General features: G+C 34.6%; 2 protein-coding genes and 1 pseudogene across 2 annotated transcripts; all 3 read right to left on the reverse strand.

Annotated features, from left to right (window-relative positions):
- Positions 1–2982: 2982 nt before the first annotated feature.
- On the reverse strand, positions 2983–3680 carry LOC134261265 (polyubiquitin-like; annotated as a pseudogene).
- A 2954-nt stretch (positions 3681–6634) lies between these two features.
- Positions 6635–9376, reverse strand: LOC134261266 (uncharacterized). Its single transcript, XM_062743713.1, has 7 exons — positions 9207–9376; positions 9029–9119; positions 8839–8903; positions 7513–7584; positions 7317–7424; positions 6951–7010; positions 6635–6813 (listed from the first exon to the last, which is right to left on the reverse strand). Exons 4-7 carry the CDS (start codon positions 7552–7554, stop codon positions 6718–6720), a joined length of 306 nt encoding a protein of 101 aa, XP_062599697.1. The 5' UTR covers positions 7555–7584; positions 8839–8903; positions 9029–9119; positions 9207–9376; the 3' UTR covers positions 6635–6717.
- Positions 9377–15497: 6121 nt separating this feature from the next.
- LOC134261263 (polyubiquitin-C) lies at positions 15498–17967 on the reverse strand. The gene is made up of 2 exons (XM_062743712.1): positions 17896–17967; positions 15498–17451 (listed from the first exon to the last, which is right to left on the reverse strand). The coding sequence occupies exon 2, from the start codon at positions 17445–17447 to the stop codon at positions 15618–15620; it is 1830 nt and encodes a 609-aa protein (XP_062599696.1). The 5' UTR covers positions 17448–17451; positions 17896–17967; the 3' UTR covers positions 15498–15617.
- Positions 17968–18595: the final 628 nt, after the last annotated feature.

Genomic DNA, 18595 nt, shown 5'->3' on the forward strand with positions numbered 1-18595 from the left:
AAAGCTCTCAGCTGTAGAAAAAGACCTCGAGGAATCGAAAAAGGTGATAAATGACTATCAGATTGACACCAAAAAGACACAAGAGGAGATAAATTCACTCCGCAAATATAAAGAGTTTCATTCCTCGAGGAAAGCCATCTACAGTGGACCGCCCCGTGGAGCCAGGAAGCAGTATCCAAGGTCTTCCCATTCTGTCAGAAGTATGCCTGTCAACGATAGACAAACTTGGAAACACGAGGACGTGTTTCGGGGGGCAAAGGGGTACTGTGACCGTGTAAAATGAACATATTTTTGAGTAACAATAATTTCCTTTGATAGTGCTTAATATAATATAATTAGACCTTGACCACAAGACATTTGATGCCACCTGTACCTGAGTGAAAGTGCTATTTATTATTCAATCATATTAATTATGTCAATTATGTCCTTCTGCTTTGAGTAACTCTCGACTGTAATTGTTTTACTTCATTTTTGTTATAAATTGGTTGCTTAATACAATGATCTTCAGTTGGAAACTGGACTTTGCATTGTCCACGCCGACACACAGATCGAGTAGAAACACCAAGTTTTGGATCGTTAATAAATTATTAAACGAAGTACCGACTTGTGTATTTTTACCGGTTATAATATGTTCACATTATGTTATACACTTTTTACACCGCGTAATAAAGCACTGACATGAAGGTAAGATGTGTTCACCTCACATCATGATGCTCCCGACGTATAATAAAGATAAATCCATATCACGTAATAATGATTTGATATAATAGAAATATACACTCTCAAAAAGGAATGGATTTTTGACTTCATGTAGTGATAAGTTTAATTATAAAACACAATTTGCTTGACGCAATGCGATTTTGACCTCGCATATTAAAGAAATGAAATGATGTAAAGAAACATTCATTTCAAGTAATAAAGTTTTAACACAATGTAAACACATAATCACTTAACAAAATGGATTTTTTACTTCAAGTTATGAAGTGCTGACATAATAAAAGAATGTATTTACTTCATGTAATGCAGCATTGACATGATGTTATGATATTTTCACATCATATCATAAAAAATGACATAACGTAAAGATATGTTCACATCACGTAATGATAAATTGACATAATAAATGCATAGTTGTATGCTATAAGGCAGTGATGGCGTTCCATACATAGGTGTCGGTAACAAACGGGGAAGGCTTCGAGAATGCAAACTGCAACTTTCTCTATTTCATCAAACTTCGAATTAAACATGAAGATAACACGCAGTCCAATGATACACTATAAATTTGCGAAGAGCTCGGAGAAAACATCCTTTACTTTTATTCGACAATCATATGCACCCACCGTCAGCTTTTTTCATGATCAAGTAAACGAAGAAAATAATTGCCTAACGACTTGTAAGGAAAACGTCAATCAACATTCAACTCAGCAATAGATTCTTTTTATGAACAAGTTCATTCTATCGACCATAGAATGTACTGACTTCAAAAGGGATTGTAGATACCTCTGTATCATCAATGTGTTTGTCAATGGTATAAGACTAATTTTTTAAAATTGTTCATGCGAGGAAGATTGTTATGGCTTGTCTATTCAACAATGAGACCTAAATTTCATATGCAGGTAAATACGATTGGTTATTCTTACATAGATAAGAAAAGTTTACGATAAAAAAGGTGAAGTGAAGTTGTTAGTCTAACATCCATGCCTTTCTCTACGAAAGCCAACATATGAAGCAGACTAAGTGGTGCCTTTTATTTCGAGTTCAATAAGATATAACATAAAACAATCCATGAATAAAAAAAACTATAGTACATCAATAAGACGTCATCAATACATATGTAGATCTGCTGGGCTGATAGTGATTTAGTTAAAGCCTTCATACAATCCATCAATACTTGTTGCTTGAAAGTCCATATTTATCAGTGATTTCTCAGTTTAGACTTATTTTTTTTTTTAGATAAGACTTGTTTCTTGCAACCCTGAGTGCCTGAATTTTTTTGAAAGACTTCAATAATATAGACGTACATTGGACTACGGAATCCAGAGAAATTAACTTTAAAAATTATGCATACCGGTATTCACAATGACTAAGCCCAGTAAAACAACCGATAAGACTTTCGCAAATTAAAACCACTTTTACAATAACAACAAATTGAATATAAATTAGAAGAGACTAGATAAACGCGGGTCTTTTTACAATCGATAACATTTAGTAAAATTTACCAATTAATTGTAGCAAAACTATACATAAATCTTTTTTTAAATTTTTCGTTATGTTTTGTGAAACATTGATGCCCCGTATAACTTCTTATGGCGTTTATTTTTTTCAAATGCATGTCAAACTTTTGATGTCAAAATTATTGGTATTTAAATGAAGGTCTTGACACAAGGAATACACCTGTGATCTATAAAAGCCCTAGTCTCAATTGTTACAAAGTTATAGCCATGTTAAAGATTTTAAAAAGTGTGTCAGATTCTAAGGTCAAAAGGTCAAAAATAATTACTTGTGAACACACTGAAAGTTCTTGTCACAATTAATACAGATGTGAAACAATTTAAAAGTGATGACCAGCGTTAAAATGTGATATTATTTTTGTAAAATGGGGCCAAACTCTAAAGTCCAGGTCAAGAAATCAAATTGGTGGTTCCAAAAGAAACTAAGGTCTTGTCAATTCATTACACCTTTGAAATATGAAAATCATAGCCCAACCCACTTAAAAGCTATGAGCAAGATTAAAGTTATTGGGGACAAAGAAACAGACACACAGACAGACGGACAGACAAAGCACAAACTATATACCCCGACTATGTGATTACGCGGGCATAAAAAATAATTGAAATCCAGATTCGTTTAGCTTTGGAATTAATGTCTAGCTTAAATCTGGAGCATTTATCTCTGAACTGTACAATCAGTACATTCTCCTGTTAATGCTATAAAATTGAAAAAAAAGTATTCGATACATTTCAAAATCTGTTGGTATTTGGATTAAACTACCGACAGGAAGGAATCACGCTTTTATATTTGAGGAAAACCATGCAGTTCTTTGGAATTGCATAGTCATTAAGGGTGAGCTCATCCCTTAAATACGTTACGTACACCAGTCTCTGCAAATCTCGAGGAATACCTTCCTTCTCCTGAATCATATCTTTTACCTTTCCAATGGTGTCAGATGTCTCAACATCAAGAGCAAAAGATCCTCCCGTGGGGGTTTTAACAAAAATCTGCATTTTTCTGCATGAACGTCGGATCATTTGAAGTCTTGATTCATTTTGAATATTGTAATCAGCCAATGTAAGTTCATCTTCCAGCTGTCTCTCGGCGAAAATCATCTTCTGCTGATATACAGGAATTCCCTCTTTATTTTGAATTTTTACCTTGACATTTTTAATCGTATCCAATGGATCAACCACAAGAGCGATGGTTTCCCCCGTAAAGAACTCAACGAAGATCTAAAAATCCTTTCTCAAACGCAGGGCCAAGTGAAGAATGGATTCCTCCCGTACATTATAGTAGGAAAGTGAACGATCATTCTCCAATGGTCTTCCCAAAAACAGTAATATCTGCATGTAAAGAGGGATATTTTCCTTTCTCTCAATCTCGGCCTTAACATCTTCAATGCTATCTGAGGGGTCGACGTCCAGAGTGATTGTCCTTTCAGTTATGATTCTGACGAAGATCTTCATTATTCTGAAAACAGTAATACGTTTATCTTTTTATTCATCTAAGGCAATGATAAAATAAAAGATTGTATTTACACCGGAATCTAAATGAAAATTAATTTTGCTTAAGTTCTACATTTTTTAAGCCGATTTAGGACCTTTGAAGAAATATATAAACGAGTTGTCCAACTTATTTAATTCGTTATAACAATTTCTTTGAATTCGTCATGGTTTAAGGGGTGGGCTGCTTTAATAATAACTTTGTTAATTAAAATTTTTTAAGGATAAAGTATGACGTAGCATACAAGAAGCCCGTTTGGAGGGGGCACAATGCTCATCTGAGCAATTTTACAGGGAAAAAGATGTTTCACACGTTTTCCTTTGTAAATCTTTGATTGCTCATTGTGGTTCATACCTACCCCCAGTGGTCATGATTTGAGCAAACTTGAATCTACAATGCGTACTTGAGGATTCTTCCACATGAATTTCATTAACAATGACTAGGCTGTTTTTCGGAAGATTTTCCTATAGATGTAACACTGATATTGCCAATAAGGGCCCAAACCTACCCCGGGTGTTCATGATTTGGAAAAGCTTAAGCTTTCTAGAAGCTACACATGCATTCTGAAGATGCTTCATTACAATATGACCAATATGCCTTTACATTAGATTTTTAAGATTTCTCTTATCAGCTTATGTTTTTTATGTAAAGTTTGATAGTCCATTGTGGATTTGAGTGTTTGGGGACATGACGTTAAATCAATATGAATTGTTTCATATATTAAATGTATTCCATTTCTGTATCATTGGTATAGAAACATAGGGTAAGGGGGTTTAAACCAAGGACTTTGACTTTGAGAATGGAATACCTTCACATTAACCAGTACATTAACTAATATTTTCCAAGTGTCATTTCTGTTTTGCAAGAGAATACAACAGGTTATTGAGTAAATGCAATATTAGCTCCCATTGTGATCATTTAGAAACATTCTTGAAGAAAAATAGGTAATTGGGTGGATATCAATCAATTTTACCATGATTACTCTAGTAGTGTACTTTTGGGGGGAAATATGGAAGGTGTTCCATTCTCCAAGTCTAAGGAAAAAAAATCAATGAATTATCAACCTTTCTAAACCTGTGACATGATATTAAGTCTCCTCCAACAAAAAAATTGTTTGTATCATCTGTCTGTAATTTATTTTAATAATAATTACTACTAAATTTTCTATTTTGATAAAAATTTATGGGAAGACACAAGTATGATTTTTTTAAATGTTGTGAGGTTTCACTTTCACGTTATCATTCTGCATAATTATTTTTATGTACATAGGTGCATTGGCATACGAGTATATTTTTAGCAAATGAGAAGCCTCGATAAAAATGTTGGCCAATAAACACTTTAAAGGAGAAATTATAACTTAATATACTTATGTACTGAACATTATTTATTCCAAGACATAATTGAATTACCTTTATTTAATCATTCTTTGTAGGAAGCACAATATTAAAGGATCCTAATCGATCTTTACTGAGGCAATCTGTCTGCCAAAATCCTGGACACTCCACAACAATCAATACTTGATAAGTGACGTCACTTTTCTTGTAGATAGGTAGAATTACCTGTGTTGTTAAGTTATGTGCACACGGAATAAAATTCATGTTATTTTTTTATGTGATAAAAAAATTCATGTAATAATAATTTTACGTAATAATATTTCGTGAAAAATCGTGGTTTTTATTTAGTTGTTGTTTTCCTCTTTTCGACTTAAGGTTGGGATATTTTATTTGTATTTCTTGCTATACACCAAAAATATTAATTTTATTATACAATATTGAGAAAGGTGTTATCAGACCTTAAAATATTTCCACGAGAACGTCAAAGAATAAAACCAATGAGCTTCTAACTTTCTTTTTCTTTTCTTTTTTTTTTTTATGTCCCAATAAACGATGTTTCAGGGGTATAAAGTTTTTATCCTGTCCGTCCGTGTGTCTGTCTGTTTGTCTGCAAAAACTTTAATCTTGTCCATAACTTTTGACTTGGTGAGACTATGGCTTTCATTTTTCACATATGTATACCTTGTGACAAGACCTCTCAGACCAAATTTGATCTTTTGACCTTGAAGTTTGACACATTTATACATCAAAATTCCCAAACTTCTATTTTGGTCATACCTTTTAAACGGTTGGTGCTAGGTCCTTCATACTTCACATATGTATTTTTTGTGACAAAACCTTTCATTGGATACCAATGATTTTGACCTTGACCTGGTTGTTTGACCAACTTTAAAAAACTTTAACTTTGGCAATAGCTTTTGAACGGTTGGTGCTAAGACTTTTATTCTTTAAAAATTTATTCTTTGTGACAAGACATTCGATTGAATACCAACAACTTTGACCTTTTGACCTTTACTTTGAAGATTGGCCTTCTTTTAATAAACTTAAAACTTGGCCATAACTTTTGAACTGTAAGGGTTAGGGCTTTTATTCTTCATAAATATAATCCTTGTGACAAGACCTTTCATATAATGCCAACAACATTGGCCCTTTGTCCTTGAATTTTGAGTTGACCTACTTATTAAAAAACTTTAACCTTGGCAATCACTTTCGAACAGTTAGGCCTAGTGCTTTCTTTCTTCCCATATGTAATCTTTGTGACAAAGCCTTTCTAGAGATACCAACAACCTTGACCCTTTGACCCCAGAATTTGACCTACCTTTAAAAACGTCAACCTGGGCCATAGATTTTGAACAGGTGGTGTTAGATTTTTTCATACTTCACATGCATTTGTATTTCTTGTGAGAAGGTCTTACTCTTGGTACCAACATATTTGATTTAAATGTTTAAAATAATTTAACCTTTGGTATGTTGCCATTCGGGGGCATCGGTGTTTCACAAGCACATCTTGTTTTAACCATAAAAAAATGATCAATTATAACAATTAAATGCAATATAGAAATATTTTTATGTTCAATCAGGTGATATGTATTACAAAAAATTCAAAAAAGTTATAAATAATTTAACAATTCTCTGTCTATAGTTTGTTTTACAGATGTCTCAGGCATCAACCAAACACACGACGAAAAAAGGAAAACATCGTCTTCTTAGTCTCTTTCTTCGCTTTCTTCTCGTCTGTGAAATGATCCCTTTTATCCTTATTCTGAAATAATAAAAGCACGTTGTGATATTCTTAACAATAGGTTACAATAAATATTTCAGTCTTAACAAAATGATGTTTCTTTCCGTAACGACAGGCCGTTTATTTTAACATGTCATTTGAAATTGAATACAACTTACTTTCTTCTGTAGAAGTGGGTGGAGCCTAGATTGGAATTTTGCTATCGTGACACCATTCAACTAAAAAATAAATACAAAAAAACTTATTAATGGGAAAAAAATATTACAAAAATTCTTCTTATGCCATAATTTTGAAAAGGATTGATTGATAAAACTTGAAATGAAAATCCCTGCATGAAAAGATTTCAATTTTAATCTTATGACTAAGGAGCGGATCATCTTTAATAGCCAATGGTGTGAAAAGAGGACAGGAGCGGAAAGTCACCCTTGGCTAAGGAAGATAAGGAGCGTATATGCTTTACTGGGCACGAGAGACCACAAAAATATATATCTACTTTGAATATAAATGTAAAACTAGTATATTACCATTTTTTCACCAATCAGAGAATTGCCTTCATTCGTAAACTGTATCATAAGTGTATCTTTCTCCTTGGCTGCATTCTTTGGCGTGTCATCTTCATTTGGCTCAGATTTCTAGGGAAAAAATCAGTTCTTTTACAATTACCTTTAACTTGCTGGTAAGACACACTTTCAAGTTTAAGACAATCAGTTCATTATTTACCTTAAAATTAAATCCTTCCAGAACCAAAGGGCCAGCCATCATTTTAATATAAGGATTTCTGTCATCTTTGTTCTAAAAATGATATAGAAAAGATTTTTTATTCAAAAAAACAGAAATACTTAACACTGCTAACAATGAACTGAATATTTATTTTTTAAACATTTTTAATTCATAAAGAATAGTTAAGGATACACCAAAGGCTTTTTTCAAGATTTTTGTCAATTTTGAGATTTTTGGCTAATAAAGCGATGCTAATCACTGCTTTATAAGGCATGAAAAATTCTTGCTGATTATTTAATGGCGTTCTAATTATTTAACAATAATCAAACATAAACACTAACACATGTGAATGTGCCGTTATTGAAGCTTCTGATTTGGTCTGTAACTGCCTTCTTCTGAAAGGAGCAATAAATCACTGTGACCACTTGGGGAATTCTTCACTAGCCACACAGTAATTAAACTACAGGGACTCTAGATTTAGGGAAGGAGATCTAACAGGTCACTAATGACTATGAAATAGGAGGTGGAGCTTAGCTCTTGCCATTTTGCCGGGAAATCTTTCTGATTCAGAATTGAACCTATTTTACTTTATTTAAAGCACCTAAATAAAGAATAGAACCTCCCATTCTTGTGAATATGCATAGGAAATATGGATAAGTGACAGATATCCAAAGCTGAATCTCCAAGGTGTCATATATTTCCAGCTTTGGCATACTTTGTTGTGTAATGGGTTTTTGCCCTCTACTGTAAAGTAAGATCAGACAGTTGGTGGTATTATTTGAAAGGATTCAGCTCCCTTATTTATTTACCAATTTCTCTGAAAACTGGCCAGAATATTAATGCGTCTCAAATGTGTGTTCACAAAACCGTATCTCAGATTTTTTATATCTTGCTCAGTTCTCGAATTATTGGGGGAAATGTAGAATTAGGCTAATAAATTGGTAACATTGAAAGACAAATGGATGTAACTTTTGAATAAAACGATTTATCAAAAATCTGAGATACGGTTTTAAAGTTCAATCTTTAATCAACATTGAGGCAAAATTTTGACTTTGAAAGGTGGAATACAAAAAAGTTGATTAATAAAATATAAATGCACTAATATTTACATTAAAATATAAATATATTTTTAATAAGATAAAAATGAAAAATTAAATTAACATCATTAATTAGTGAATTTAATAAGCTTTCAAATGATATATATTTTTAATATGTTATCTTTGTTAATGAAAGAATTACAAGCAAATTAAATCTTGCCCTTTGGAAACCTTTGGTGTATCCTTAAACGAAATTAAAATACTAGTATATACATGTATGCGGACTCACTTCCAAGCTTTTGTCATCTCCATGATTGCAGTGGTCAGTAGTTTCATTCTCGTTCTCACTGTCTTCTTCCTTGAATAAAAACGACAAAATTTTGTAATTACACGAACATTAAACTTCTTGAAGTAAATCTCAACATTTATTCTAATATTCAAGAGAAGCTAAAAAAAAAAAAACAGATATGTTTATACACTTGCAACTAATACTTCGAGTTTAAGTTCCGATTTTTGCCGACTCCACTGTCTGTTGAAATAGTAATGCACAGCGTCTTCGGGAGCAAATGGCTGAAAATAAAATACAAGTAAAAATGTGGCCATGATTAATCATAATGTCACCTTATATATGTGGGTTTTTTTTGTACATTTAAGTACCTCCAGATATGGCAATTTTCTTTCGAGCCATTCCAATAGTTGCCTCCCGTCCTTGAATTCCGGCTTTGTTCCATTTTGCCACACTTTTTCCAGTTTCCATTACTGCTTCATCAGCATAGTCATCTGTCAAACTTACATTATCTTTCTCTTCAATTTCTTTTTCCTTTAAAATTAACGAGAGATTTGTTTTTATTTATTCATAAAAATCTTATATATTTCTCTATGGAGTTAGTGTAGATTTATTCACTGGATCTCTGGCTTGTATTAAGAAATAGGCATCTAATAAATTGTAAAATGAGAAAAAATGAAAAAAAAAAGTATTATTTAGAGAACTCGACAGGTTCTGTATCGTAGATACAAATTTGGGGGCAGACGAGTGCGAAAGCACGAGTCTCCGCCCCCAAATTTGTATCTACGATACAGAACCTGTCGAGTTCTCTAAATGATTTGTGACATGATCAATCAAAAATAGCTCCGCCCACTTTATAACTTTGCAGCGTCCAAACTTCCGCCAGAGTTCTGTAGATGAGGCCCCGACGGGGAGTACGCATCCGCAGTATATATATATTTCCACGGAAAACGTAACATTCGGTCAGATTTGTTTTGACAATTTAACGGGGTAGACGTAATCGAGTGATAGTCAGTCTTAATGGATAAATTGGAGGATTTAACCGTAATTGTTGGGATCTATTGTTATGATTGTAGATGGAGATTTATCATAATTTATTTCAGGGATCTTAAAATCCCGGTTTAACTAGATTTACATAAACAGGATTTACAGAAAATTCTTCGATGGACTTTGATGTCACGGAATTTTATTTTCAAATTGAATTGCGACATTAAAAACGAAGTGAAAGAGACGTGTGGCTGTCGTCAGCGAGAAGGATTTTTTCCGTGGTAGCGAATTTTCCGTTTCGTGTGGATTGTTCAAAATTAGGTACAGAGGATGTTTTCCGTTATTGCGATTTTTCTTTTTACTTTCGATCGAAATTACGTGTAGATTCTGTGTGGAATAAGTTTTTAAAAAGTGATTTAGAAATTTTGACATTCTGCATTCTCAGGAAAAAACCGAGTATTTCTTAAAAATTAATAATAGGAAAACATCAGTACATGTATTTATTGTGTGTACGTGCTAGCTTTGCTAAATTGAATCAGATTTATTTTTAGACCGTGCTGTATTTTAGATACAGAATAGTTGGCAAATGCAATACTGTAAACAAGGCTAATGCAGAACGGAAAGTAGCTCCGCCCACCACAGTCCCGTTCTGTATTGCTAATTAGCAGAGGGCGGAGCTATTTTTGATTGATCGTGTCACAAATCATTTAGAGAACTCGACAGGTTCTGTATCGTAGATACAAATTTGGGGGTGGAGACTCGTGCTGCACACTCGTATCCACCCCCAAATTTGTATCTACGATACAGAACCCGTCGAGTTCTCTAAATAATACTTAAAGGTTCCATTTCGGGAAAGTATGATCTATGTTTGCTCCAGCTCCGAAAAAAGTAGTACTGAACTGCATCACTGGCTTCAAATTCCTTTAAAAACGGTATCTTATATATAATCACGATTTCAAAAATTAAATGCATCAAAATCATTCAGTCATTTTAAAATGTTACATTTGAGGTTCATTTTATATACTGAAGTAGGCACAATGAAATATGCATTTTCCTATACCTCTATATATGGAAGTTCTCGCTCCAACCATTCTAGGTATTCTGTACCGTTTTTGAATTCTGACCAAGTATTGCCTATCCAATCACTTTCTGAATCTCCCAAACTTCCAAAATATTCCTTACTTTTCTTGTACTTAGGTTCCTGTGAATCAGGAAAAAAAAGCAATCTAATAATTAACATGTAATTGTTAATAGTAGACATAATTTAAATCAAGTGCCAATGAAATAACCAAATTTTCTAGATTACCATAATGGTTTCACTGCTAATGACTTCAATACTTATGTTTTGCCTCCGTTGTGAGGGTATAAGTTATTGTGACGTCACAATTCAAAGACGCCACCGTGATTGTGACGTATTTCATAATGACGTCTAATGGCAATCGGCAATCCTCGGCTAATTCCGCAAAGCTCAATTTGCCGAATGCGCTCCATTCAAACCCCGAGGTTATGTGCGAGGTGAGAACCATCCAAGGAACTCTGAGTGAAGCAATGCTGGTCGATGATAGGGAAACATGAAATGCACAAGAATGGAACCAGCTTTGTAATAAACTTTTCATAAAACAAAATATTACTTTATATGAACAATGGATGCACTTTTTTTTAGATATACGTAATGTATAATTATAGTTATGATTAACACACTGGCAGCTGCCTTTTTTCTAGTGATGTTAGTTTATATGTTGTTATAGATTAAGGTCTGGGATATAAATTGTTTAAAAAGAAAGATAAATGTTTATAACACTGAGCTAATGTTGGGAAAGTAAAACCATCAAAAACCATCAAACACTGAACATGCTGTTTAACGCTACACATGTATTTTGTAACTGATGTTACTCAATTTTGACCCTCGAAAGAAGCTTAATTTATGCAAAATTACTGTATATCTGAAAGTAAATATTACCCTGGTTTACCCCCCTTCCAAATAGTCCCCATTATATTTAATAAAAACGCTTTCCGTGCCATATTGCGGCTACTTTTTCCATTTTACTTTTTAAGGGTAATACGTCGAAAAAATCATAGGCGCTCCCCATGTAATTCTGTAAATGACATACGATAAGTATACATGTACATGTATATAGGTCTACACCTTCACACTATGATTTTACAGCATAGAGGGGTAGACCTATATATACTTATCATACGTCATTTACAGAATTACATGGGGAGCGCCTATGGAAAAAATGTTTGTGCGCTCTTCATATGTCTACACTAAATTTACACCTGGTGTACAGTTTTCCATAATCGAGTGTACACTTAAGGTGTACAACATCTACACCCTGTTCAGGCCAGGTGTAAGTAATACATCGAAAATACAATATGGCTAGCTGAAAAATGTCGAGACGGTAAAAACGCAGATTTTATGCCCCCAGATCATGCCTGCGATCGAAAATTCCGAGGGGTCCTGTCTGTTTGTCACTCTGTCTGTCTGTTGTCAACTTTAACCTAACCCATGACTATTGAATGGGGAGGGCTCTATCTTTCATATTTCACAGATGTACACAAAGACGTCTTGTTTAAAAAATAAGGTAAATCGTGAAGGTCAAGATGAAAGGATCAGAAATCATAGCATGCTCGGAAATACCTTGTCCCGCTGGTAAATGCACATGTCAAATATGAAAGCATTATCTCCTCTAAATCAAAAGTTTTAGGAATAAAATGTGTTTGTGAAACACTGATGACCCCGTATAGCAACATATAGCCAAGATTAATCTTTTCTTAAATGCAAATTATATATATATTTGTACCCAAAGTAGGGTTTTCTCACGAGAAATATGATTGTGAAATATGAAAGCCCTAGCACCACCTGTTCAAAAGTTATGGCCAAGGATAAATGTTTGAAAGGTATGTCAAACTCCAAGGTCAAAGTTGCTGGTTTCTTAAGAAAGGTCTTGTAATAAGTATTACATATGTGAAGTATGAATGCCCTAGCCTTAACCGTTCTATGTCAAAGGGTCAAAGTTCTTGGTATCCGATAAAAGTTCTTCTCACAAGTATTACATATATGAAGTTTGAAAGCCTTAGCACCTGTCACAAAACCTTGAGGTTTGACCTTCTTTTAATAAACAAACGTTAGGGTTAGGGCTTTCATACTTCACATATGTAATACTTGTGACAAGACCTTTCTTAAGAAACCAACATCTTCGACCTTGGAGTTTGACGTACATAACTACATATGTACCCTTCAAAAACTTATCCTTGGTCATAACTTTTGAACAGATGGTGCTAGGGCTTTCATATTTCACAATCGAATTTCTTGTGAGAAGACGCTACTTTTAGTACCAATGTATTTAATTTGCATTTAGGAAAAAATAATCTTGGCTATGTTGTCATACAGGGGCTTCAGTGATTAATTATTTTAAGCATACAGGTTACAGTCAAGGTCACAAGGTCATTGGCCCTGGTGTCGTATCAAAGAACTTAATTAGTGGAGGATGCATACCAAATACGAAGTCTCTATCTTTCATGGTTCAAAAGTTATGGCGAAGGTTAAAGTTTGAAGATAAAAAGCTATTTTTAGCATATAGGTCCCAGTCAAGGTCACAAGGTCAATGACTTGGTGTCATTTTAAAGAGCTTAATTAGTGGAGTGTGCATACCAAATATGAAGTCTCTATCTTTCATGATTCAAAAGTTATGGCGAAGGTTAAAGTTTGCAGACAAACAGACAAACAGACAGACAGGACAAAAACAATATACGCTCCGGATTTATCAATCCGGGCGCATAAAAATCCACTTCGGTAATAATTTTTAAATAATGTATGATAGAGCTTCATATTTGACACAATATGTTCTAACAAGAGGCCCATGGGCCACATCGCTCACCTGAGCATTTTGGCTGGGAAAAGTAGAAATTGGTTTATTATTGAAAAGTTTATATCCAAAAGTAGTCCCATGACCATCATGGCTTTGCTATTCTTGAGAAGATGATTTTTAAAGAATTTTCCTACATGTATATGTCTTTGTAAAACTTTGATCCGCCATTGTGGCCCCACCCTACCCCCGGAGTCATGATTTGAACAAAGTTGAATCTACACAACCTGAGGATGCTTCCATATTATAAATATGAGCAATTATGGCTTTGCAATTCTTGAGAAGATTTTTAAAAGGATTTCCTATATATTTCTATGTAAAACTTTGATTGGCCATTTTGACCCCGCCCTACCCCCGGGGGTCATGATTTGAACAAACTTGAATCTACAGGACCTGAGGATGCTTCCATATAAATATGATGAATTATGGCTTTGCTATTCTTAAGAAGAAGCTAGACTTTTAAAGAATGTCCTATATATTTCTATCAGTTTGTAAAACTTCGGCCATTTTGACCCCGCCCTACCTACGGGGGGTCATGATTTGAACAAACTTGAATCTATACTACTTGAGAATGCTTCCATATAAATATGATCAATTAATTCTTTGCTATAGCTATTATTGAGATGAAGATCTTTACAGAATTTTCCTACATATTTCTATGTAAATTTGTTGTCGGCTATTGTGGTCCCGCCCTAACCCTGAGGGTCATGATTTGAACAAACTTGAATCAACACTATCTGAGGATGCTTCCATATAAATATGATCAATTATAGCTTTTCTATTCTTAAGAAGATGATTTTTAAAGAATTTTCCTGTATGTTTCTATGTAAAACTTTGGTCGGCCTTTTTGGCCCCGCCCTACCCCCAGGGGTCTTGATTTGAACAAATTTGAATCTACACTACCTGAGGATGTTTCCCCATAAGTTTCATCTTTCCTAGTACAGTGGTTAAATCAGGCCATTCGAAGTTTTTTTTTCTGTTTAGCGTCCACCCATCTTTCAAAAACCTACCTACCTATTCGCAAAAAACACACACACACAAACCAAAACATAAACACAGGCTTAAAAGTCATAAAAATGACGCCCTTCAAATGATTTGATCTAACTAAACTGCTTTTAATAATAGAAGAAATATTTGTTCTTAAGCAAAAACAAGGGATTACATGCTTAAAATAACCCAATATAACTTACTGTACAGAATTATTTGGAGAAATGGACAAAATTCAAAAATTTCGACTAAATTAATCAATTTCAGGAATCCTGATGTTGTGTGTTTTTTTCTTATATGGGATGTCAAAAACCAAGGCGCACGCGGATGCTAAACATAGTCTGATAGAGCAAGCTTGGAATGGCCTCATTCCACCAAATTTTTTCCAAATTCCCATCATCTCTCCTTGAATGAATGCCTGGCCCTTCATTTGAACGAACTGGAATCCCCTTCACCCAAGGATGTTTTGTGGCAAGTTTGATTGAAATTCGCCTAGGGGTTCTTTAGAAGTCGAAGATGTGAAAAGTTAACAGACAGACAGCTAGACAGACAGAAGGATGCCAGACAAAATGTGATCAGAAAAGCTCACTTGAGCCTTCAGCTCAGTTGAGCTAAAAATGACATCTCACCGAAAAGACACCAAAAGAAGGGGGACCACAATTTTTTGAATATTTCCTTGTTCCTCTTCTGAATACCTCTCATTTATCAGTCATTAATTTGAAATTATATTAATATAATTTAGCAAATTTATGTTTTTTTCCCTATAATCTCATTTTAAACATTTTTTTTTTTTACATGCACCTCTAAATGCAAACACAGTTTTATGTTGTAAACTTTTAATAGGCATAATTTTCAGATGGCATTAAACATTGATAAAAACATTTCTCAAGTCTTTTTATAAATAATACTTAATATGTTACAAGTTAAAATACTCCAAGTTTAAAATCCTCCTCTCAGACGCAGAACCAAGTGAAGTGTGGATTCCTTCTGGATATTGTAGTCGGACAGCGTGCGGCCATCTTCCAGCTGTTTACCGGCAAAGATCAATCTCTGTTGATCTGGGGGAATACCCTCTTTGTCCTGAATTTTGGCCTTGACATTCTCAATAGTGTCAGAGGGTTCCACCTCAAGAGTGATGGTTTTTCCAGTCAAGGTTTTCACAAAGATTTGCATTCCTCCTCTCAGACGCAAGACCAAGTGAAGTGTGGATTCCTTCTGAATATTGTAGTCGGACAATGTGCGGCCATCTTCCAGCTGTTTTCCGGCAAAGATCAATCTCTGCTGGTCTGGGGGAATTCCCTCTTTGTCCTGAATTTTGGCTTTCACATTTTCAATAGTGTCAGAGGGTTCTACTTCCAATGTAATGGTTTTCCCAGTTAGAGTCTTGACAAAGATTTGCATTCCTCCTCTTAAACGCAGAACCAAGTGAAGTGTGGATTCCTTCTGAATATTGTAGTCGGAGAGTGTACGGCCATCTTCCAACTGTTTACCGGCAAAGATCAATCTCTGTTGGTCTGGGGGAATTCCTTCTTTGTCTTGGATTTTAGCTTTGACATTCTCGATAGTGTCAGAGGGTTCCACCTCTAATGTAATGGTTTTTCCTGTGAGGGTCTTGACAAAGATCTGCATTCCTCCTCTAAGACGAAGTACTAGATGAAGAGTCGATTCTTTTTGGATGTTGTAGTCAGATAGTGTACGGCCATCTTCCAGCTGCTTTCCGGCAAAGATCAATCTCTGTTGGTCTGGGGGAATTCCTTCTTTGTCCTGAATTTTGGCCTTCACATTTTCAATAGTGTCAGATGGTTCCACCTCAAGAGTAATGGTTTTCCCTGTGAGGGTCTTGACGAAGATTTGCATTCCTCCTCTAAGACGAAGTACTAGATGGAGAGTTGATTCTTTCTGGATATTGTAGTCGGACAATGTGCGGCCATCTTCCAGCTGTTTTCCGGCAAAGATCAATCTCTGCTGGTCTGGGGGAATTCCTTCTTTGTCCTGAATTTTGGCCTTCACATTTTCAATAGTGTCAGAGGGTTCCACCTCAAGAGTGATGGTTTTTCCAGTCAAGGTTTTCACAAAGATTTGCATTCCTCCTCTAAGACGAAGTACTAGATGGAGAGTTGATTCTTTCTGGATATTGTAGTCTGACAATGTGCGGCCATCTTCCAGCTGTTTTCCTGCAAAGATCAATCTCTGTTGGTCTGGGGGAATTCCCTCTTTGTCCTGAATTTTGGCTTTCACATTTTCAATAGTGTCAGAGGGTTCTACTTCCAATGTAATGGTTTTCCCAGTTAGAGTCTTGACGAAAATTTGCATTCCTCCTCTTAAACGCAGAACCAAGTGAAGTGTGGATTCCTTCTGAATATTGTAGTCAGATAGTGTACGGCCATCTTCCAGCTGCTTTCCGGCAAAGATCAATCTCTGTTGGTCTGGGGGAATTCCCTCCTTATCCTGGATTTTAGCTTTGACATTTTCAATGGTGTCGGATGGTTCCACCTCTAGAGTAATGGTTTTCCCGGTGAGGGTCTTGACGAAGATCTGCATTCCTCCTCTCAAACGCAGAACCAAGTGAAGTGTGGATTCCTTCTGGATATTGTAGTCGGACAGTGTGCGACCATCCTCTAACTGCTTCCCAGCGAAGATCAATCTCTGCTGGTCTGGGGGAATTCCCTCTTTGTCCTGAATTTTGGCCTTGACATTTTCAATAGTGTCAGATGGCTCGACCTCAAGTGTTATGGTTTTTCCAGTCAGGGTTTTCACAAAGATCTGCATCGTTCTAAAAATGTAATAAATCACTATTTAAACGCTATAGATAACAAAAGATCAACTAAGTTTTACTTATTTTAGCGTTCATAATTTTTTTTTTAAAGAAAATTCTATTTTCTACGTTTTTCACATAGACCCAAGCCATGAAGCCCCTTTTCTATCCATATAAATTAACAACAAGGTCCACGTAGTCATTCAAAAATCAATAAAATTTAAAGATTTCAAATAAATTTATTTAAAATTTCTCTTAAAATGATAAAACTGTGTTCACGATACTTATAAAAGTAACAATTTTGTTTGTAAACTCCTTTGTTTTCAAGATGGCGACTATGAATGAAAATCAGGAAACTGTTTACTTTCACAATATTCTTTACAATCTAAATGGACAAGAAAATTTTTTTTAATGATACCAAACACTTTATAAGAAATTTACCAGACTTAAATTTTTCCTTACCTTTGTTGTTAGCCTAGTTAAAATGTGCGCAATAAAATAACAAGGCGTCTTCTCACTAAATCTTCCTTCGTTACGTTCTGTCTGGCATCCGGGCATTCGGTATTTATACGGTATGACCATGTGATCTCAATTCGCGGTATTATTGGTTTAGAATGTTCTAGCACATGACATGTCATGCCTTAAAATAAATTCAACACGTGTTGTTCCGTTATGACATCAGAAATATATATGTGATGACTGTTGTTATGTAAAGGTGCGAAGTATTTCTAAAAATATATACCGTGTTTGAAGAAATACAATTAGAATGCATATTGTTTTACAGTTTTTTCCCAAAACATGTAATGTATTAAATAAAATGTCCTTTACCTGTTTACGCACGGATAAATCAAAGACAATAACACAAAGAATGAGTCAGCATTATATAGAACAATACAAGGTAAACACACTAGAAAATATCACGTGGTCTTTTAAATAGATTCCATTGTGAAAACAAATGCTAGCAAAATATAGACCTAAATATTCATCACTGTTGAATAATAAGTGATTGAAATACGTATGGTATCATTATTTTTGAAGGTTAGGAATTCTCTCATTTTTTTTTTTCATGGCCCTGGGGTCAGACTAAGGAGTTTTACATTTATATCCAGTAAAGACATAATATTATATCATTCACCTTCATGATGATCGAGGAGAGATTAAT

This window comes from Saccostrea cucullata, unplaced genomic scaffold, assembly GCF_032062105.1.
Source record: "Saccostrea cucullata isolate Sc308-1 unplaced genomic scaffold, CSIRO_AGI_Scuc_v1 ctg12249, whole genome shotgun sequence".
NCBI lineage: Eukaryota > Metazoa > Mollusca > Bivalvia > Ostreida > Ostreidae > Saccostrea > Saccostrea cuccullata.

Coding starts and splice junctions, on each gene's coding strand:
- LOC134261266 (XM_062743713.1), bottom strand. CDS start 7,554: ATGATGGCTGGCCCTTTGGTTCTGGAAGGATTTAATTTTAAG. Junction 7,425..7,512: donor TGGAAGGATTTAATTTTAAG/GTAAATAATGAA, acceptor TTTTTTCCCTAG/AAATCTGAGCCAAATGAAGA. Junction 7,011..7,316: donor CTCTGATTGGTGAAAAAATG/GTAATATACTAG, acceptor TTTATTTTTTAG/TTGAATGGTGTCACGATAGC.
- LOC134261263 (XM_062743712.1), bottom strand. CDS start 17,447: ATGCAGATCTTTGTGAAAACCCTGACTGGAAAAACCATAACACTTGAG.